Genomic DNA, 24,118 nt, shown 5'->3' with positions numbered 1-24,118 from the left:
GCCATCACCTCCAAATCTTGCAGTTCTTTCCCTGACAACAGATCAAAAATTCATCCATTCTTCTCTGTCCTGGAAACTAAACACTTGTTCATGACCTGGTCCATTACCACAACTGCTTCCTCTCTGTCTTTCTGTGAGTGGACATGACCTTCCCTGCCTAGTGGCTACAGTCTGCAGCACCACCTAGTGGTAATGTGGTAGGGAAATGCAAGCCCTCCCATTCCATTCGTTTTTGACCCATGGACCCTCTTTCACTACCTGCAATCTGGGCCTCTTCCTACTGCTCTATTCATCTCCTTAGGGCATGTCATGGCTGGTAGTTGTCCGTCGTGATCTGGAATTGAGTCAGCAGAGGGGTGTGTGATCTGTAATCAAGAGGAAGGTGTTTCCCAGTAGGTAATACCTTAATACTACCCTTAGCCCTACGCTGGAAGCCATTGGTGTAGAGTATGAACCATCGTGTGAAATCAGGGTGGAAGAAGACTGGTTCACTTCTCAGGCGGTCTTTCAAAGTCCTGAAGACTCAGTTGCCGGCTTCAGACTAGGCAACTTTCTTGGGGCTACAGTTCTTCACCAGGTCAGTGACAGGTGTGACTATCACGGTGAAGCTGGGTATGAATCATCTATAGTAGCCAGACAGATCCAGAAATTGTCTAACTTGCCTCTTTGTTGATGGGATAGGGCAGTCTGTCAAGGCCTGGAGCTTCCTGATTAAAGGCCTAAGTTTGCCCCTTTCAATGGTGGTCCCAGATACATGAACTCATGAAACCCCAGTCGGCACTTGTCTGGGTTTGCCATGAGGCTGGCAACCTCCAGAGCCTGTAAGACTGTCACTGTATGCTCAAGGTATGTCTCCCAATAACCACTGTAAATGACTATATCATCTACGTAGGCTGCTGCATACTGCCTGTGCAGTCACAGGATTGTGTCCCTCACCTTTTGGAAGGTGGATGCAGCCCTGTGAAGGCTGAAGGGCATAGTCTTGAAGTGGTACAGGCCAAAAGGGGTGGCAAAGGACACTATCACTCGAGACCCCTTGCTAGAGGGATCTACCAGTAGCCTTTGGTCAGATCTAGGGTTGAGATGTATTGTGGTGGCTGCCAATCACTCTAATAACTAATTGCCTCGGAGCATGGGATATGCATCAAATGTCAATGGGGGAGGCAACAAATGTGGATATCACATTTACCTTCCTAAAGTCGATACAAAACCGAGTCATTCCATCAGTCTTGGACACTAGGACAACATCAACAATGCTCTGCCAGCCATTATGAGATTCCTCTTCCACACCAAGGTCCAACATTGTCTGTAACACCTGAAGCCACTGATTCGTGGAGGGCGCACCACCGGCCCGTCTCACCCGCCCCGTTGGGGAGGTGGAGCATGAGCGTACGTGCTAGGACCCGAAAGATGGTGAACTATGCCTGGGCAGGGCGAAGCCAGAGGAAACTCTGGTGGAGGTCCGTAGCGGTCCTGACGTGCAAATTGGTCGTCCGACCTGGGCAGCTCTCTAACACCACTTTCTACAAGCCATTACCCTCTGATCCCACTGAGGGTTACCAAAAGAAACTACACCATTTGGTCAAGAAACTCCCTGAAAAAGCACAAGAGCAAATCCACACAGACACACCCCTGGAACCCCGACCTGGGGTATTCTATTTGCTACCCAAGATCCATAAACCTGGAAATCCTGGACGCCCCATCATCTCAGGCATTGGCACCTTGACAGCAGGATTGTCTGGCTATGTAGACTCCCTCCTCAGGCCCTACACTACCAGCACTCCCAGCTATCTTCGAGACACCACTGACTTCCTGAGGAAACTACAATCCATCGATGATCTTCCTGAAAACACCATACTGGCCACTATGGATGTAGAAGCCCTCTACACCAACATTCCACACAAAGATGGACTACAAGCCGTCAGGAACAGTATCCCCGATAATGTCACAGCAAACCTGGTAGCTGAACTTTGTGATTTTGTCCTCACCCATAACTATTTCACATTTGGGGACAATGTAAACCTTCAAATCAGCGGCACTGCTATGGATACTCGCATGACCCCACAGTATGCCAACATTTTTATGGCTGACTTAGAACAACGCTTCCTCAGCTCTCGTCCCCTAATGCCCGTACTCTACTTGCGCTACATTGATGACATCTTCATCATCTGGACCCATGGAAAAGAAGCCCTTGAGGAATTCCACCACGATTTCAACTATATCCATCCCACCATCAACCTCAGGCTGGACCAGTCCACACAAGAGATCCACTTCCTGGACACTACGGTGCTAATAAGCAATGGTCACACTACCCTAGACCGGAAATCTACTGACCGCTATTCCAACCTACATGCCTCCAGCTTTCATCCAGACTATACCACACGATCCATCATCTACAGCCAAGCTCTACGATACAACCGCATTTGCTCCAACCCCTCAGACAGAGACAAACACCTACAAGATCTCTATCAAGCATTCTTACAACTACAATACCCACCTGCGGAAGTGAAGAAACAGATTGACAGAGCCAGAAGAGTACCCAGAACTCACCTACTACAGGACAGGCCCAACCAAGAAAATAACAGAACGCCACTAGCCATCACCTTCAGCCCCCAACTAAAACCTCTCCAACGCATCATCAAGGATCTCCAACCTATCCTGAAGGACGACCCATCACTATCACAGATCTTGGGAGATAGGCCAGTTCTTGCTTACAGACAGCCCCCCAACCTGAAGCAAATACTCACCAGCAACCACACACCACACAACAGAACCACTAACCCAGGAACCTATCCTTGCAACAAAGCCCATTGCCAACTGTGAACACATATCTATTCAAGTGACACCATCATAGGGCCTAATCACATCAGCCACACTATCAGAGGCTCGTTCACCTGCACATCTACCAATGTGATATATGCCATCATGTGCCAGCAATGCCCCTCTGCCATGTACATTGGCCAAACTGGACAGTCTCTATGTAAAAGAATCAATGGACACAAATCAGACGTCAAGAATTATAACATTCAAAAACCAGTTGGAGAACACTTCAATCTCTCTGGTCACTCGATTACAGACCTAAAAGTTGCAATTCTTCAACAAAAAAACTTCAAAAACAGACTCCAACGAGAGACTGATGAATTGGAATTAATTTGCAAACTGGATACAATTAACTTAGGCTTGAATAGAGACTGGGAGTGGATGGGTCATTACACAAAGTAAAACTATTTCCCCATGTTTATTCCCCCCCCGCCCCCACTGTTCCTCAGATGTTCTTGTCAACTGCTGGAAATGGCCCACCTTGATTATCACTACAAAAGGTTCCATCCCCCCCACCCCCCGACTCTCCTCCTGGTAATAGCTCACCTTAAGTGATCACTCTGGTTACACTGTGTATGGTAACATCCACTGTTTCATGTTCTCTATGTATATAAATCTCCCCACTGTATTTTCCACTGAATGCATCCGATGAAGTGAGCTGTAACTCACGAAAGTTTATGCTCAAATAAATTTGTTAGTCTCTAAGGTGCCACAAGTACTCCTTTTCTTTTTACCTGATGTACAGTGTCTCACATATTCCTGGGCAAGGGATGGTGGCTTTCCCATACCTTCACTTGACTAACTTCAGTAAATACTTCCTTAGTATAACATGTGAGTTAGGTTTAAATACAAAAACATGTTTTGATAAACTTATTTTTTTCCTTATGTTTTCCAGCACATTTAAGTCGTTTTTTTTAACTAATAAAAACAATTTTAAAATGCTGGGTTTGTACATTTTTAATTGAATTTTACACTCTGTCTAAATGCAGCTTGACGCAAATCTTAAGTAAATATTATCTTCTACTAAGTAAGAAATGCATTATTCACCATTTTCTAACATAATAGATGTAAAAATTAAGAATGTACATACATATAAGTTAAACTCTAGAAATGCCTAAATAAATACCTATATAGTATATCCTATTTAGCAAAAAGAAATATCAAATTTAGTATAAATGTTATATTTGATTGCATATCAACATGTTTTATGGTTATCAGCTAATGAGATTGAACCTTTATTTAGAAAAATAATTAAAAATTACAAATGCAAAACAAGATTAAAAATCAATTATTTAAATAAAAGTTTCCTGCTTGCTGACTAAAATCAGTGATGTATCCTGGTCTCCCATGTTTCAAAGGAGATATTAGCTCCAGCAGAAGCCAGATATGTTTTTTTAACTCATTTCCTCAAGGGTCACATATATTCTGTTCATAGAGACTGTCAAGGCAGTCCTCTCCTTTCCCAATATGAGTAGTATTTATTATAGCCAGCATTTCACAAAGAAGCAGATATTATGACCTTGCTTTGCTCTTTTTTTATATTTGTCGGTGTTCCTGGTTTCTACACAAGACTATATTATTGAAGAGTGAGGAGTTTAAGTGTTTAATAATCCTTTACTAAAGTTCTATCTGTACACTTGAAATAAGCACTTATGGCTCCAACCATTATTATTATATGGAAAAAAATCTTTTTTATCATTCACAAACAAAAATGGTATTGTGCTGACACTACTGTGTGAGCTTTGTTCAGTTTGATTTTCTAATTAGCTATTCTTAGCTGGTTTAAATGTTAAATGCACAGCTGTGACTATGGGGTGAGGTCCCAGCTGGCAGTAACCAGTGGTGCCTAATACTGAGCTTTGTTTCAAATAAACAAAGTTCACATATACAAACATAACTGAGTTTAAATATCAGAAGCTTTCCCTATTCAGCTCATAGATTCAAATGTGTAATAGCAACAATGTCTGCTCTCTGAATACGGCTGTGGACAATCATTCTTTAACGGAAACACATACACACTATGTGATATTTTATATAATTTTAAAATGCTAAAATATTGTTTACAGCAGAGGAAAAAAACAGATTTAATTTAGAAAGTACAATTAAAGTAATTTTCAGTAACAAGTTATCAGTTAATCTATAGTTATTTTATTTTTATCAATTCCTAAGCAAAGAACAAGTAGCACAATGGAGGAGGAGGGGCTACAATAATACAAATAAGAAACAATAATAAAGAAGCATATAGATGGCTGTATTTTTTTTAAGTTTTTCCTAGTGTCCTAACTTTCCTGGTGTATTCTAAATCAGTGAAGCTTGTATTTGTTTTAATGCTGCACTGTGAAATGCAAGTTTTTCCACTGGTTGCCTGGGTGTTGCTGAACAAAACTGGGCCCTATCGTGTAAGCCAAAAGAGGAAACCATTCCTGATTCAAAATAAGCAAGAGCTACAAAAAGAATAGTGGCTAAGGGTCCAGAGTTTGGGGTATCTAAGTGTTCAGGAAAGTGTTATGATTTCAAGCACATTACATACTCAGAGGTGGTATATCATTTGACTATGCGGAGAAAGAGGGGCATTATTCCATTATTTTGTTATTGTGAGGCGGGATGTGGAAAGAAGAAAAGGTCAGGAGAAGATGGTCTGTGTATATGGTACCTGTGGTCAACATATGAATTTCTCTCCACATCCATATCATCCTTCTATCCTGTTTTGATGATGTCTCCCACCAGACATCTTCAGAGGCTAGCATTTTGGGCACTTCCATCCCACTATAGAAGCACACAAAATACAGCAGTAGAGGAGTACAACAACGTCTGCTGTTCTGCCTCTTGTTCCATGTGCTACTTAATTTTTAAGTATCAGTGAAATTAGTACAGTCTGCTTTCTTTTTTTATTTAATTCTTGCCAGTCAGGTTCCTCTGGGACACCCTATTTCCCAGGAGGATATACTCTTGCCCCAATTAATTTCATAAAGTAAGTTAAACTCTGGAACCTTTCATCTTTTCCCACAGATATTAAATCAGTCTTAAACAAAAACTGAAACCACTTTTCTCAGTGTACTTTCTAGTTTATAAGTCCAGGTGCAGAAACCAACAAGGCCCTACCCCTGGATGCTATTCTTCATTGATTACTCAGTACTAACTTGTTTGGACCCTGATTTGCACCAGTTTTTCCTTTTTTCATCTCTCTTCCCGTTCCCTTTTCTCACAAGCACCTCACTGCCTTCACCCAGCCTTTGCAGCTCCTAAAAATAAAATCAATGACCAAAAGAATTTATGTTTTTACAATATCATTGAATGTGTTTCTCTCAACCAAGAATTTCATATGACCTACTACCCTGCAGGTTTTGGTGCTACTCTTGGACAAGAAAGGAGACACCATTAAGATGTCATTAATTCCTATCCTATCAGTGGAATTTATAATTAATTTAAAAAAATAATGTTAAAATGACATTAAACTTCCAACTTGACACAGAAAAGAACTCAGCTAAAACTTTTACAGTACCCTTAACAGTTGTTCATTGTAGTTCATGTGAGGTGTAACAAGTCACTGTTCTGAAAGCTATTCATTAGGCACACATTCAGTGAGCACCAGATTGGAGTCCTCTTGTCTTTTACAAATCTAAGACAACTCATATGTAATATTATGCTGACATTCATTTGTATGGAGTAACTGAAAATGGTTTGAGACAAATGTTAGATGTTCAAAGAAAATGTTATTTGTAAGGACTTCTGTGAGTACTTATATTTTATCTAATAATGAAGTTGGAGGTGAAGTACTTCTTTAGAAATGCTGGGTGAAATCCTGGACTCACTGAAGACAATAGGAAAATTCCCACCAATTTTAATGTGGCCAGGATGTCACCCACTATATTATCAGCGTTTCTCAAACTATGGGGCAGGACTTCCAAGGGTGACGCAGGAATGTGTCAAGGGAGGCTGTGTGCTTTTTACATTTTTTTTTTTAAAAAATGCTCTGGCTGTTAGCCCTGGGTGGCTGGGGCTCATGCAGAAGGGCCACGCACAGCCCGGAGGCGGGGAATAAAGGGGACAGCTGGAGCCCTGCCACCCAGGTTCAGGCTCTCCTTCCCCTTCCGCACGCCATTCCCTCACCAGGAGGCAGCTCAGGCTCAGGCTCTCCTTCCCCTGGCCCCCAAGGGAGGTGGTGGGGCTCTGGCAGCCCCGGTGTGGCAGCAGCAGCGCAGAAGTTAAGGGTAGCAAATGTGGCACTAAGTCTGCTGTGAAAAGTGACGACAAATACTAGTTTTCACATTGTCTCCCTTACTTCTGCACTGCTGCTAGCGTGACGCTACCTTCAGAGCTGGGCGCCTGGCTAGCAGCCCCTGCTCTCTGCTCTGCCTTCAGAGCTGGGTGGCAGTATATGTACTTGGGGGAGGAGAGTAAACAACTACTGACACAAAGAAGGGGGAGCCTAATCAAATAAGTTTGAGAACCACTGCACTATATTAATCTTAGATGTATCACTATTTAATATGCATTCTTATTTGTATATCTGTTATATTGAAAATGTAAAAAAAGATTTTTTAAAAAATCTAATTTCACTTTTTTAATCTCTAGACCTTTTATAAAAATGGTTTTCCACTGCAAAATTAAATAAACCATTTTTAAACAAAAAATAAAAATGGAAAAACAAATTCTGTCATGTGTAACCATAATGAATTTGACCCACATTGAGCATCTGCAAGTTTGAACCCTGAATTTTCAGGTCTCAGCACAGATCTCTACTTCTTGAGCTAACGGAGTATCTATTTTATACTACTACATATGGACCAGCTGCCACAGGGATACTTTATGAACAAATTTGCCAGTGGCTCACATGACTATTTGCTAGACAGCAGTAGAGTATTAGAAATTAGGAATCTTAAATTCTGTTCCAGGGTTTCACAGAGGATTGTGGTCTATTGGTTAGATCATTAGCTGCAGCCATCGTAGCCAAGCCCATATTACACGCATTCACTTGGAGATGCAATGTGGCTGAGAGGACAAGAGATTAGTCTGACATATTAGAGATACAGGATCTAGTGCCAGCTTTGCTTGCAGTAACCTTGTGCAACCTCTGTCAATTTATTTGTAAAAGAGAGGAATGATATTTGCCTGCTTCTGCAGGTAAGGCTTGAGGCCTTGTCAATAATAAGGTATCTGTAGTGCACTGAAATATAAACAACAGTCAGTAGATTTGATATCAGATTGGGTAGACTTCTGGTGCCTAACTCAGGGTACTTTTTTTTAGGCCACAGGTTATTTGGACAGGTGTTGGACTAGTCATCTGTGGAACATTGCCTGACTTAGCAGAGCAGTGGAACAGACAGCTGAAATGCAGATTTCAGCTGAAATGCAGATTTCCCACAGCAAATTTAGCTGAAATGCAGATTTCCCACAAAATCCATAAACTTGAGAACTCTACTTTGAAATGACAAGTGAGAAAGGAATATCTGGAGATATGGAAATTATGACAGGAAGGAAGTGATCGTATTAAGGTTCTGGGTTCTAAGAAGATTAAACCAACAACCAGAACCAGTGAGTGCAGCAGGTCAGAATGGGGCAATTGGTGGGGAGATATTTTACATGGAAATTTATTTTAAGAGGAGCTAATGGGGGGGTCACATGATGCAGTACAGCACCTACAATGTCTCCATAAGCTTCCAACAGAATTCTTATAAAATCCTTATTTCAAGTACTAATTCCCCCCTCCCTCTCAACTAATGAAAATACGTATACATCTTGCTAAACCACAGACCAGGGGTTCCCAAACTTGGTTCGTGGCTTGTTCAGGGTAAGCCCCTGGCAGGCTGCGAGACGCTTTGTTTACCTGAACGTCTGCAGGTACGGCCACTCGCAGCTCCCACTGGCTGCGCTTTCTAACTATAAGGATTAAGTATTGGAAAGTGTTTTTCTGAATGCATTCCAAAACTACTGGATCTACAGGTAAAAAGAATGTTAAAATAACAGAGCTTATTAGGCACAAAACATCCTTCATCCTTGATATGTAGTGATCCTCCTTCAGAAATGTAAAGATAGGCAATCAGTTTTATAAGCTACAATAGAAATGAGAGATCTTACTTGGATAAAAGCTTGTCATTTTTCTAGGATTTTTCCTCCCTCTCACAGCAGCACATAACTGCATTCAACCCAACAAGAAAGCTACTTCAAAATCAGCTAGTTTTATATATATTACTTTAGATTCAGGAACCTTCAGGATCTTTGAAGCTCTAAAATTTAAACTCAGATTAAAAATATTATATTGTGTTAAATTAATGCTGCTATATAATTAAATGGCAAATTTATGTGTTAAATGAAATATATTTAAGTAATTCATTTTTTCTTTTTTGATGTATATTGATATATATGACTGTAGTTTGTGATTATATGTTAGTTAATAGAGATCATCTCATAATGTTAATAATATGAAAACCTAAATTTTGGGGACTGCTTGAGAGAAGCCTGCACTCTCCATATAATCTACAGTCTCTGTACACTTAAGTGAGCATATATGAAATCCATTATGATCCTTTAGCTATAGATAAGCTCCCTGACCATTTTCAATGCCCTTTTCTTTCAGTATGAATTTGATACTTCTAATTATTGGTCCTTATACCTGACTAAGAATACTAAGAGGAGCAAACTTAGACTCCTACATTCATTCAAGGACATCTCTTATCTTACTGATTAATGGCTAACTAACACAGTCTGTTTTAAAAGAATGTCATAATTCAGAATTTTCCATTGTTTATTTTATTTAATATTAACCAATGTCATTGAACTTAAGAAGTTCCCCCTGAAAGAAGTAGAATGAGAGTGAGAAAAGGGGAAGGGAAAAGGTTATCTATTAGTTTGCCACACTGTATTACCATTATCAGCATGGAACCATTATATGAGTATTACTGTAGAGATCCTGTTGATTCAGTGATGTCTTTAATGACTGGACTTTTTTTTTCTGTCTTTAGCTGTGATGATTTAAGAATGAATCTACTCACATTGCCCTCAACAGGATACTCTATTGTACGTGTGATAATGTAAGTTTATGAATGACTCTTCCCACTATACAACCTGTTTATTATTAAAAAAAAGAACTAAATAGCATATGAAGCAATTTTATATGGTACAGAATGAGATCAAGAATCAGCTTGTTGAGACTCCTAAGATAGACAACATAAGGGTTAACCTCCAAACTGGAGATTTTATAAATGGGCATCTGTAATTCAATATGTTTAGAACCGGTTATATTTTACAGAAATTCAAATCAACCACTCCACATTGCAAAGCAGCAAAGGTATTCTATACGTAGCTACAAATTAGATATTTCCTAGACATACTTAAAAGAAGACACAACACAAGTGGAGAAGAACCATTTAGAATGTATAACCCAGATAATACTCTATCTCTATTGCACATCTTCTTTAGTCTATATTCTGGACTCCAGATATTAAAATTCCTTGTATGTATAATAATTGACGAAAAGTGTTTGAAAATCCTTTGAAGTGTCTATTTGCAACAATTACAAAGAAATACTTTGTGCGACATAGATTTTTCTGTTTTCAGCCAAATTAATCCAGATCGATATTTAAGATAGTTTAAATGCCACTATTAATCAGACTCTCTCAGCATTACTTATGGAGCTGTCAATACATGCACTGGGCATTGATCCACCTTATATGTTCTAAGATAGTAATTCACACAGGTGGACCATATAACTTTCACTCACCTAGGTCAGTGGTTTTCAATCTTTTTGCATTTGTGGACCCCTAAAAAATGTGCAATAGAGGTGTGTACCCCTTTGGGAATTTTAGAAACAGTCTGCGGATCCCCAGGGGTCCGCGCACCACACGTTGAAAAATCACTGACCTAGGTGAGCAGTCACTTACATGAGCAGTCTCACTGACTTCCATGGGACTGCTGTATCAGTAAGTGCTCACCAACATGAAGGAGGTTTGAAAGATCTAGCCCTCATTGTTTAACCCTTTATTATACATGCTGGCCAACATCCCTAGCTAGTAAAAATGAGCACAGCTTCATTGCAGCAAATTGATTTTTAATTACTATCTTTAGTATTAATAATTTGTAAAATGAAAGACCAAATTAAGCACAGTGAGGGCCAAACTGGCCTTTCCTGCACAGGGCAATAATGTAGTATAAGGCATGGCAGGTAGTAATGCTGAGGGGGAAAAGCAGCCTTTACAGAGCTACTACTCCGTTTCCCGTGGGAACTGGACAAAACCTGGGGAGACAGACATTGTGATAGACAGGGGGTTAAATCAAGGTACAGAGGAAAGATTGAAAAAGATGGATTTGTTTAGTCTGGAGAAGAGAAAACTGAATGGGGACATAACAGTTTTCAAGTACATAAAAGATTGTTACAAGGAGAAGGGTGGGAAATTGTTCTCATTAACCATTGAGGACAGGACAAGAATCAACGGGCTTAAATTGTAGCATGGGAGGTTTAGGTTATATTTTAGGAAAAACTTCCTAACTGTCAGTGTAGTTAAGCACTGGTACAAATTGCCTAGGGAGGTTGTGGAATCTCCGTCATTGGAGGTTTGTCAGAACAGGTTAGACAGACACCTTCAGGAATGGTCAAGTTATTACTTAGTCCTACCTTGAGTGCATGGAACTGGACTAGATGACCTATTGAGGTTCTCCTTCCAGTTCTACACCTCAATGATTCTACTCCCCCCAGATACAAAGAAGGGGAAAATCAGATAGTAGATTGTGATTTGGAGTTACACTTGGCTTACGGTGTTACTCTTGGGATAGTGCAGTTGTAACACAGACAGATCCCGGTCAGCAGCGGGCAGGATTGAACCGGGGGCCTCTAGAGCTTAGTGCATGAGCCTCTACCGCATGACCTAAAAGACAACTGGCTGTTAGCTACGGCTGTAGAGCAGATTCATTTAACTCTCTCTCTAAGTGGTCACAGTGCCACTAGATGGGACAAGACAACACATCCTGGAGGTGTGTGGGTTATACAGTGACATGCTGCCCCACACATGGGGCTTGTAGCAACTAGCAAAGTCACAATGTAATATAGCTTTTTCCTTTACTTCAGCTACCTCATAAACATTTGGTACTTCTGATTTCCATGCAACTTTTTTTGTTTTGTTTGTTATCTTGAAAGCCATTATTTTAGTAGATGACAATTGCACTGGCATTAAATCAAGGACTGTAATTACATGAACCAAAGTAATGAAGGTTTATATTAATTCCTGACCAAGTGCAAAATGAACTGCTAGATCGAGTGGAGTTAAGAATAATGCTTCTGTGATTACTTTAATGAATAGACCTTTGTTCTTTCTTTAGTCCTCACTATTTAAAAAATAGTCTACTCCTTTTCCCCTCCACAGGTTGATGTAAATTGTTTTTGTGAGTTTAAAAGCACTGTTACATTTATTAGTTTTTTTCTAACTATTAAATGGCAGCATATTGATTACCCAATAATTTACTTGTGGCCAATATTCTAGGCAGTGCCATTATATGGAGAAGAATCTATTTAGATAAGAGAATATTAAACACGCACATTAAGGAAAACGCAACCTCCCAACTTTGTGTTGCTTTTGTATTCTTTAATATTCTATACATGAAATATTAACTGCCCAACAAAACTCAAGAAAGAGAATATGAATATTGCTTTAGTTCACAAAACTAAATATATATGAATACAATAAGTATTTGCTACATCCTATACTACTCATAGATTTATTATAGTGTTTCCAACTCTCACTATTTTATTATCAGTTTTGTCATATTTGATGTTTGCCTTAATGCTCCTGTTCCTGAAGTCATGAAATACCAGCTTTCTTTTAAAAAATAGTAATTTTTTAGTCCTTATGGTTGCAGAATAAAACTTGAAAATGTGACCCAAGTGTACCAGAAGCCAATCAAAAAGAACCTGAAATGTACAATTAAAATGACCCCCCCCTCATTATTTTAAGCTAGTTTCATGATTTTGAGGAGTCCGACTCATGGTTTTTGAACATTTTAGGTTGGCAATGTCATATTTATGCTTTGTGGTTACTTCAGTCACTGCAGATCAGAAAGCACATTATCTCTTGATTTCTAGTGCGTCTGGTAATATATATATGCTCTTCCTCATGAATTTCTCAGTTTCCCATCATATTATCTACCAATCAATCACATCTTATGAATAACAAATTATTTCCTGAGGATATCTTTACTTCTGTCTGAAAATCCAAATTTGAAAAAAATCTCACCTCACTTTCCAAAGAAAAAAATTTCTAAAGCTTCAATTTTATCCTCATTGAAAAAAATTTAGCTGTTTTTTGGAGTCTGCTAAACCCACATTGTAAATGCCAAAATGCATACCTCCTCATCTAGATTATGTTTTATTTACATTAAGGCTGAAACAATTTTAAAACATTTTTGTTCTAAGGTAGGGTTATGTTTGTCTCAGATCAGTGCACTTGTGTTTCTCTGGCCAGAAGTGTGGGATGTAAAAGACTAGATACTGTACCTACCTAGACATTTTTTTAAAAAGAAAGCATTTGTTGTATCCATGTAGATATATGAAAATGAGGAAAGAATCCCAACAGGCCTTGTGGAAAGCATTTAACGTGTGTATTAAAAGATTATCACTAGTAAAATACTGTGTATTACTCTCGTGTCCACACTTGGAAAAACATGTTAAAAACTGGAGCGTGTTTTAGAGAAGAGCTACAAAAATTATTTGAGGACTGAAAAATACACCTCACAATAGAATATGATAATCTATTCAGTTTATCTAAGGAAATAAGGAGGCAAACTTGATCATAGTCTGCAACTACCTACTCAGTCAGAAGATAGCTGATATTATTAAGCCAGCCGAGAGAGGCATTAACAAATGAAATGGCTTGAAGTTGAAACTAGAAAAATTCAAATTTGAAATAAGATGCAATTTTTAACAATGAGGGTCATAACTCATAACAAATTACTCATGAGAATTCATCATCACTTGGAGTCTTAAGACTGAAACTGGATGTCTTTCTAAAAGAAAATATTTAATTCAACCACAAGTTATTAGACTCAATAGTGTTCACTTAATCAATAGGGTTCACCTATGTAGAAGAGAAGAATAGTTTGCTTCACTCCAGGAATTACTGGATGAAACTCTATGACCTGTGTTGTGCTGGAGGTCAAACTAGGTGACCATAAGGGGCCTTTCTAACCTTACACTTTAGGACTTTATTACAAATTTAATTCAAACTCAAAAGATGCCTTTTAGCACAGCAACTGATTGTGGAAAAGAAATTAAAATCACGTCAACGAAATCTGATAACTAATGCCCCCCCCCTCAAAAAAAAAAAAAGTTTAAGCTGAATAAATTCAATTGCAACATTTACAAGCAAATGAAGTACTGCACACTGCATAGACTTAATATTTTTCTTTGGTTTTAGAACCAAATGGATCCAGACCTACATTTAAGATGTTCTATATGCGATTAGCAATCACCCTCAGTCAGACACTGTTTGTAGAGCTGTTTTTATGTACCCAATTTTGGGCACTGAGTCACCTTTTTACATGTTGCAAGCTGGCCATTCATTCAGTTTTAAACCATTATTGCACACAGTGGGATAGGAGCAACTCAATTTTATTGACTTAGACACAATGCCTGTAGGGGCAAGGGGATTATCCTAGGTCTATTAAATATGCCAATGAAGCCCACATTACTTATGTGGCAACATTAAGCCTATAGCTGCCTTTAGGCACACAAATCTCAAAATTCTGGCCAAATTAAATAAGCTTCACAACCCTCCTTTTCCCTCCCTTCCAATATTGCATGCAAACATGCCCATTTTTCTAACTGACGACTGGTTCAACATCAGACAGTTGAATTCTGTAACATCCAGATAAATGGTCTGTTTCTATAGGCCTCCTGTATCTCTGAGCAGCACAGAGGCTGTGAGATAACATGATCTGGACTGTAATGCACATGTATTATTCTTTGCTGCATGAAGTTCCGAGCTCACAATTTAGTGCTCCCCAATATAACAGATCTCAAATGAGTTGGTTTCGCTATACAACCTTTCCACCATTAATAAAACAAACCTTGTCAACTGAATTTCCTGCAGCTGTGCAACTAATGTTAAAATGTATATGTCTAAATTAGGATCTGCACTTGAACATTAAAAGTGGTATTTGAGGGGGTAAATAAGTGCCTATTTTAAGAACACAAATTTGGACACTGGACCCAACTATAAGGCCCACAGGTCTAGAAGCCACACCTGTAGTGCTACCAAGCAGCTGACATCTCTAGGCTACCACCCAGCAGCAGCCGTAACTAGTTTGCATGCCACTTCCCATGACCCACTGAGGACACAGCCCATGGGCAGTTCCACTTCAATAATTTGACAGACAGCAGCCCCATGGCTCCTGATTGGCTCCCTGCCAGATATAAACCTAAGGAGCATCCAGGCTACAGTGTGGATCTCTGGGGCTTCCATGACAGTTCCTTGCTCTTGAATTCCTGGCTTGATTTGGACTTCATCTCCTGACTTGGACCCTGAAACCTGACTCAGAGTCAGACTCTTAGTATTGGCCCTGGCCTGGACCTGACAATGAACTCCACTGCTACTTCCAGCCTCAGGTTTGCCCTTGCCCCGAACTGCCCTTATTGGGATCCTGACTCCAACTCTCAGGGCCACTCTAATGCCTCAGAGCCACTGAGAAGCTGACATATGATAACTGACTCCTGGAGGATTCCTCAGGAATCACAGGTGGCACAAATCCTAAGTTACAGCGCTACACCACTACCATCCCAACATCCCACGTAAAAGTTCATTCTAGGAGAAATTGCCAGGAAGTTCCTATATCCAATAACTCCGCAGGTGCCTGCCTGGTTCCTTGGAGTTATGGGCATCTGTGCATACTTTACAGAAGCTTTGAAGCTACTGTAAATTATGCTAGAAACCAGCCTCGTCACTGGAGTAGAGCTACCTCTGCCCCCGGCCTTTATGTTTTTGCTCTGAATGTATCTCAGTTGCAACAGAGGATCTAGACCTCTAATTTAGGTATCCAAGTTCTTAAGATAGATGTTTTGCAAAAACGTATGCTGAGGCATCAAAGAGACTTTCCCTATTTTCAGTTGGTTGCCTTTCTTGTGAATCCAAAGAGGTGCTGGAGTCTTACTTTTTCTCTCACTCTCTCAATCTTTGAATACATTAATAATTACTAATGGAGTTCAAAATAACTCTTTAAATCAATCATGTGAAATGTTAAAATAGTTTACATATATGAACTTCAAAGCAATATTAAAAACATAAAGGATTATTTCATTAGTTTTCACAATATCCATAAATTATAGTTTGTTTTATGCAGGGCTATTACACAGAATCTTATCAACAGAAACCATTATATAAGGCTCTGTTTTCAATCTAGAAATCCTGACCAAGTTTCGTGTGCTGTAGTCCCATCTTTCCATATACTAGTTCCATGGGAGAAGCAACTGAGGGTGGTAACAGGAACATTAAATTCCTCTACCGCAATTCTGTATCCTTCCAGATGTCCAATATTCTCTCCAGGCTAGCCAGCAGAATCCATTAACTGAACCACAGGTGACAATGCATATGTAAATCATTATATAAAAAACAGCTTGTTGAAAAGTTTTGTTCTGCCTTTCAGTCATCCTGGTGTTACTAAACAGAGACATTCCTAGATATCATGTGTCAAGAGCACATGATGCACTCAAGTAATTAAATTTAATTATGAACTCTCAGGTCTCTGTGGCCAGTTTGCTAAAAATGATACTGGCTCTAGCACTGGCACTGTTTCTGTACGAAGTTTAGTTTTACTGTGTTTTGTGGCTGTATTTTATTTTATTCAGACTTTCAACTTTTACTCTGTCACTAGTTCTCACTTGTTTGGTTAGCTGTTCTGTCATGTTACCAAATTTTCTGATCCATACCTTATATATATATATATATATATTAAAAAAAAACAGGACATCCTCTATTCCCCTAGCTAACAGAATAATGTATAATAGATGACATGCCAGCATCATGAAATTGGGAATAAGATGAGGCAGGATATTAATGAAATCTCTGTATGTAAAATTGTCCATCTGATCACATTTATCTCTCTGCTACATTCATTTCAATCAGTTAGGACTTCAGTTTCTAACAGCCAAGCTATCACACATTGTGGTCCCTCTGCTGGATCATGAAACATCTACTTCAAAGCAGGAACAAGCATAAGAGAAGTGGAGAACATCTACATGAAAGAACAGCTTTTATGCTCAGAGTTTCTAGCTACAAAGTATTTCCAATTACTGTTATTGTGTATTTAACACAACAACAAAAACAAGTTTTAAAATTTTAAGATATTAGGTCACCATTTAACTTAAATACATTTCAAATTCATTAAGAAATAAGACTAATCCAGATATTACAAAAATGACAATAAAGCTCAGCAAACCTTACTTCTGGTAGAGGACTGGCCGGTTTGGTGAGGATTCCTCCCACATAAACAACATTTGGAAGCGTGGGTCTTGGAAACTCTAGTGCTATATCTGTACACAGCATCCACAGGCTGGACTCATGAACCAAATCATACATCGACCGCTCTGGCACCACCTTGTGTTTCTGCATTATCCTTTCATATTTCGGCAGAACCAAAAAATTGACTCCAAATCTTGAAACCAGATAAATAACAGTGTTTTTAATCCTCTCTAGAAGGTTCATATGATCTGTGAGAAGTGAGTTAAATTCTGGAACGTAAGATAAAGGAGCCGGAGCACCTACTTCTGCTGGATACCAAAGGCCAGTGGAAAAAACAGCATATTTAACACCTAAAAGGTGAGCTATAACAAACCCACACATCTCATTAGGATCCACCAGCAACAGGTCAAATTTTTCCTGTTGCAAGACATGCATTAGGTTCTGGTTGCCCACAATCATGTCACAGTTCTTAGAATAATGATCCAGGATGTCAAACAGTTCCAGTGCTGTCAGTCTTCCAGAGAAAATACGCCTCATTTTGGACTGAAGAAAATCATCCGAGGTGCTGCTGTTAAAGATCCCTGGGTAACGTTGGAGTCTATAGTGGTCAGATGGAGGGATGTGTCTGCCCTCAGAGAGGAGGAACACTGTCTGGTGACCTTGCTCATGCAAGGCTGAGGCCAGGGCCTTGAAAATATATAGATGGCTTTCAAACATAATTGGCGGCACAACAACGACTTTGGCAGCCCTTGCTATCCCGACAGTGCCCCACAGGAGAATGAAAACTGGAGTGTAAGACTTCATAGCTGAAATGATAAAAGAAAAAATTATTTCAACAGATTTCAATCCTACTTGTTTAGAATTTGATAAACAAACATTACATGATTACATTTTCAAGTGTTTGCCATGATAACCTTTAGTATCATTTTATCCCAAAGTCTTTTTAGTATCATTCACTGGGAACAAGATAGCTACTTAAATAGCTAGTTTAAAAGATTCAGCTATTGTGTTTAGTTTCTTGTTAGGCTTTAATTTTTTTCTCTCTCTCTTTTCCCCTTCCATCTGGTTATACAGGTGGGCAAGCAATTTCTTCTGATATTGATACAGCTCCTGTATTATATGGCATGAATGCTGATGAGGACAATGCAGCTGGTACCCTCCTGCAAGATACTGTGTGCATGGCTTCTGAATTATACATGGTATCCAACAGCAAAGGGAAACAAGAACTTAGTGTCCTCTGTAACCCAGATTGTCTGAGGTTTTGGAGCACTAGCATGCCTGCAGCCAGTTCATTTAAGTATTTTGGGTGAATTTAATATTCATAAAGGATTCAAAGATCTAGAGGCTAAACTCCTCTGTTTATCTACACAACAGGCACAGCTTGTGTAGTAGCACTACAGTCTTCCCCACCAACATGCCTCAACCCTGTATCTAGAAGCACCATCTCTGCCAATGCACTCCTGACTCTCTCAGTTGAGAATTCCAACAATTGTGATGGCAGATTTTGAGATGTGCACTCATTACCATGAGAGCAACAATGCCTTTTGTGTATTTCCATTGTAAGCTCTTGTTGTCACAGTTGCCCATAGCCTTCAAAAACTTTCTCCTGCATTTTCCAGGCCTGACCTCTGCTGAAGCTGACTTTATATTTTTTAGTTTTTAAGTTTGAGACAAAAATGGTTCAAGCTTTTCTCAGTAGGTGGAGAATATGAAAACTCACATACAAACTTTCCATACATATATTAATGTTATCTTTTAACAATGTTATAGTCCAAACAATAGCCCTCTCTGAAACAGAAGTACCTGTGAGTGTTGCAGCAAAACTGATTTTGATATGACTGAATTCTGAGCCTTTGAAAGTTATACTTTGCATGCAGAGAAAACATTAAGAAGAGTCCCACTTCGTCACACTGGAGGAGGGGCAGCTCAGTGCAGAGAGAGACAAAAAGAATGGGCTAGAACCAGGGAGAAGGTAGGTACCCGCTGTGTGGGCATGGGCTGGGGGCGGGATCTTGTTTACCCCCTCCCCAGCCCTGCTGTGCTTGCAGTTTAGCCCCAGCCCCTCCCTGCTCCAGGGACCAACCCTAGCTCCCGGCCCGCTGTGCTTTTGCCCCCAGCCCCTGCCTTGCTCCAGTCAGCAGGGACTAATCCTCCCCCGATGCCCCACTGTGCTCATCTTGCCCCTGGCCCCAGCCTCGCTCCAGCTGGGGACCAATCCTTCCCCCTCACCATGCCTCGTTGTCAGGGTGGATAAAAATCAGGGATTTAAAAAAAAAATCAGATTTTTTTGATAAAATGCTTTTTGAGGGAAAAAACCTATCTAAACACAGTTTTAATTAAGATACATTATATCTCATCATGGAATAGGGATTATAAATTCTAATTCTATAGTATGAGACAATATATTCATGTAATGTTTAAGAAAAGTTTTGTAAATGAGTTCTAATAGTTCATGGATTAGGGACCCAATTTTATGGGGTTCCACAGGCTTCTGTATAGATTATTTAGGTTAATCTTTCTATCTACCCAATGGGACTCAGTGCTCAGTCCAGAAGATACCATCAGAGATGCTTCATTTTATAGTTCTGACACTGTGGATTTGTATCTCCAGAGGTAACATGCTTGTTAACAGCAAAAATGTTTTAACATAAATAAATAATATATAGAGGTGAGAAATAACAGACCTCAACTCTATTGTCCCTCTGCAAATTTGTCAATCCCTTACCTCTCTCTAAAAGTGAAAAGTTTCAAAAAATTCCATGAATAGAAGATTTTGGGGGTGGAATAGATCTGGACAAGGAGAAGAAGTCTGGAGATAAATGTGAGAAGCGAGGGACATAGGCTTTTTTGTTAAAATATTATATGTTTGCTGTTGAAGAAAAAAATCCAGAATACTTAATGTTGTTGTTTTAGTTAAATAAAACAATTTAAATGTCTGTTTGGTGATGTTCTCCTCCTAATACAGCATGGCATGAAAATTCTCCAAATATTAATGATTAACCTGTTGAATTGGAGATAGTTCACCTCCCAATGACTTCATAAATATCTGCTTTAATTACCTTTGGTAAATGAAATAACCAAACAAACTCATCTGAAAAGTTTTCCAAATAAATCACTGTTTAAATATGTATAGTGTGTACATTCTAAAAATGAAACCTACATCTATCTCTGAGTTGTGAAGAATATGTATTAAGGTTATAACAACCAACAAGAATGCACTTTTATGTAGAAAGCCATGATTAAATCGAGTCTTCCTGACTGGTGATTTAAATCATGATTTAAATCAAATCCATCCTTCCCACTTTGCTCTTGCCCCTGGCCCCTTCATTCCCACAAATATGTTTGGCGCCGGGCCCACAAAAAGTTAATCCGGCCCTGGAGAGAGAAGGTGTCACAGATGGGGAAGGACAGAGAGTGTGCCACTCCACTCATTTGATCCTCTATTAGCAGAAGGCTTTTGAATGCTTAACAGTGAGTAATATTACTCACTGGACGATCGAGATGCCAAATGCGCTCTCAAGGACGATAAGGCCATTGCAGAGAAACTAAATGAATTCTTTGCATTGGTCTTCACGTCTGAGGATGTAAGGGAGATTCCCAAACCTGAGCCATTCTTTTTAGGTGACAAATCAGAAGAACTGTCCCAGACTGAGTGTCATTAGAGGAGGTTTTGGAACAAATTGATAAACTAATAAGTAATAAGTCACCAGGACCAGATGTTATTCACCTAGAGTTCTGAAGAAACTCAAATGTGAAATTGAAGAACTAACAACTGTAGTCTGTAACCTATCATTTAAATTATCTTTTGTACCAAATGACTGGAGGACAGCTAATGTGACGCCAAGTTTTAAAACCGCTCTAGAGATGATCTCGGGAATTACGGGCCAATAAGCCTGACTTCAGTACCAGGTAAACTGGTTGAAATGACGGTAAACAACAAAATTGTTAGACACACAGATGACCATAATTTGTTGGGGAAGGATCAACATGGTTTCTGTAAAGGGAAATCATACCTCATCAATCTACTAGAATTCTTTGAGGGGGTCAACAAACATGTGGACAAGTGGGATCCAGTGGATATAGTGTATCATAGAATATCAGGGTTGGAAGGGACCCCAGAAGGTCATCTAGTCCAACCCCCTGCTCGAAGCAGGACCAATTCCCAGTTAAATCATCCCAGCCAGGGCTTTGTCAAGCCTGACCTTAAAAACCTCTAAGGAAGGAGATTCTACCACCTCCCTAGGTAACGCATTCCAGTGTTTCACCACCCTCTTAGTGAAAAAGTTTTTCCTAATATCCAATCTAAACCTCCCCCATTGCAACTTGAGACCATTACTCCTCGTTCTGTCATCTTCTACCATTGAGAACAGTCTAGAGCCATCCTCTTTGGAACCCCCTTTCAGGTAGTTGAAAGCAGCTATCAAATCCCCCCTCATTCTTCTCTTCTGCAGACTAAACAATCCCAGCTCCCTCAGCCTCTCCTCATAAGTCATGTGCTCTAGACCCCTAATCATTTTTGTTGCCCTAATTTGTTGTACTTAGATTTTCAGAAAGCCTTTGACACGGTCCGTCACAAAGGCTCTTAAGCAAAGTAAGCTGTCATGGGATAAGACGGAAGGTCCTCTTATGGATTGGTAACTGGTTAAAAGATAAGAAACAAAGGGTAGGAATAAATGGTCAGTTTTCAGAAGAGGTAAATAGTGGTGTCCCCCAGAGGTCTGTACTCGGACCAGTCCTATTCAACATATTCATAAATGATATGGAAAAGGGGTTAACAGTGAGGTGGCAAAATTTGCAGATGATACACAACTATTCAAGATAGTTAAGACCCAAGCAAACTGTGAAGAACTACAAAAAGGATCTCACAAAACTTGGTGACTGGGCAACAAAATGGCAGATGAAATTCAATATTGATAAAAGCAAAATAATGCACATTGGAAAACATAATCCCAACTATACATATAAAATGATGAGATCTAAATTGGCTGTTACCACTCAAAAAAAAGATCTTGGAGTCATTGTGAGTAGTTCTCTGAAAACATGCACTCAATGTGCAGTGGTGGCCAAAAAAGCGAACAGAATGTCGGGAATCATGAAGAAAGGGATAGATAATAAGACAGAAAATATCATATTGCCTCTATATAAATCCATGGTACGCCCACATCTTGAATACTGCATGCAGATGTGGTTACCCCGTCTCAAAAAAGATATATTGGAATTGGAAAAGGTTCAGAAAAGAGCAACACAATGATTAAGGGTATGGAATGGCTGTCATAAGGAGAGATTAATAAGACTGGGAGTTTTCAACTTGGAAAAGAGAAACCTAAGGGGGGATATGATAGAGGTCTATAAAATTATGAGTGGTGTGGCGAAAGTAAATAAAGAAGTGTTATTTACTCCTTCTCATAACACAAGAACTAGGGGTCACCAAATGAAATTAATAGGCAGCAGGTTTAAAACAAACAAAAGGAAGTATTTTTTCACACAACGCACAGTCAACCGTGGAACTCCTTGGCAAAGGATATTGTGAAGGGAAAGACAATAACAGGCTTCAAAAAAGAACTAGATAAGTTCATGGAGGATAGGTCCATCAATGGCTATTAGCCAAGATGGGCAGGGATGGTGTCTCTAGCCTCTGTTTGTCAGAAGCTGGGAATAGGTGACAGATGTATCACTTGATGATTACCTGTTCTGTTCATTCCCTCTGGGGCACCTGGCATTGGCCATTGTCAGAAGACAGGATACTGGGCTAGATGAACCTTTCATCTGACCCAGTAGGGCCATTCTTATGTTCTTATAATTCCCTTAACTTAGGCTAATTTGTTTTCTAATGTTATACAGGTCCACAAATGAGCTAGCAATGCCTTTGGGTCACTAAAATATGATGTTGTGCATCAAGAAAGGTACCCCAGTTGTCCCTTCTCACACCTAAATAAGTGGCCTGATTTTCAAAAGTTGTGAGCACCAAGTAACTTCCAACAAAGTCAGAAGACTAGCACAAGGCCTATGCACTACTTAATTCCAATTTAAACACTGCCTTGAAGATTTAGGTGGAATCTAAGTTTTGTACTGCTACCCATGTAGCCTTTGTGTCCAATATTACCTCATGGATGCATCTGCCGTTGATTTAGGTTTTCCTTGAGAGGAAAAGAGCCTCGCACAATATTTATCACCAGCAAAGAACACAAGAATTTTTTTCTAATATTCAATTACAGAAACAAATGTAAAAAAAAGTGAGTAAATTGCAGTAACTGCTTCTAGAATGGAAATTTAAGGCACTTATCTTTTCCTCTTGTTTGCTTTTAGCTTGAAGAAACAAATACACTTTTCACACCATCTAGTAATGTAAACCATAACAAGCAGCTTGTTAGCATTTTTCCTTCCTATGGGACCTTGGCTCCACAGATTAAATAAATACTGAAACCTGCTCTCTGCTTCCCAGGAAGACAGTGATACACAGACGATTGTCGGTTTTATGCCTTAAGTTTGAGCTCTTTTTAAAATGTTCCCATTTGATTTGAACTGTCCACCAATCTGTCATCTAGAAATTTTAAACTCTGTTTATGTACTATAAGATCTAGAACATTTTGCACATTGCTGCTACACCACCTTCCAGCTAGAACAACAAATAGAAATTTACTAGAAAAACCTATTCCCAGCACTGTTTAAAATATCATTGGTTCTGGTATAGAAGCAACAAAGTGAATAAATGACTGAATTCTGCAAAAAATTGTTTAGATGTAGTTTTATGCTTCATGGAAAAAGTAAAAGTTCCATCTGCACTGGGTTTTAAACTGAATTAGTGGAACCACTCTACAAAAAGATTTGTCAACAGTTCCTGCTAACCCGTATTGAAT

The 24,118-nt window shown here is 39.4% G+C and overlaps 1 protein-coding gene across 2 annotated transcripts in view; it reads right to left on the bottom strand.

Annotated features, from left to right (window-relative positions):
- The window catches only part of UGT8 (UDP glycosyltransferase 8), a 70,239-nt gene that overhangs the window by 28,188 nt on the left and 17,933 nt on the right, over positions 1-24,118 (bottom strand). For both annotated transcript variants that reach the window (XM_007054440.3, XM_043545405.1), the window contains exon 2: positions 17,244-18,067. In XM_007054440.3, coding sequence (XP_007054502.2) covers positions 17,244-18,065 — 822 coding nt within the window. In that variant the 5' untranslated portion in view covers positions 18,066-18,067. The remainder of the gene's footprint in view (positions 1-17,243; positions 18,068-24,118) is intronic.

Source organism: Chelonia mydas, chromosome 4, assembly GCF_015237465.2.
Source record: "Chelonia mydas isolate rCheMyd1 chromosome 4, rCheMyd1.pri.v2, whole genome shotgun sequence".
In the NCBI taxonomy this organism is placed as follows: domain Eukaryota; kingdom Metazoa; phylum Chordata; order Testudines; family Cheloniidae; genus Chelonia; species Chelonia mydas.
The sequence above is the reverse complement of the archived record's forward strand: the minus strand, read 5'-3'. Positions and strand labels throughout refer to the sequence as shown.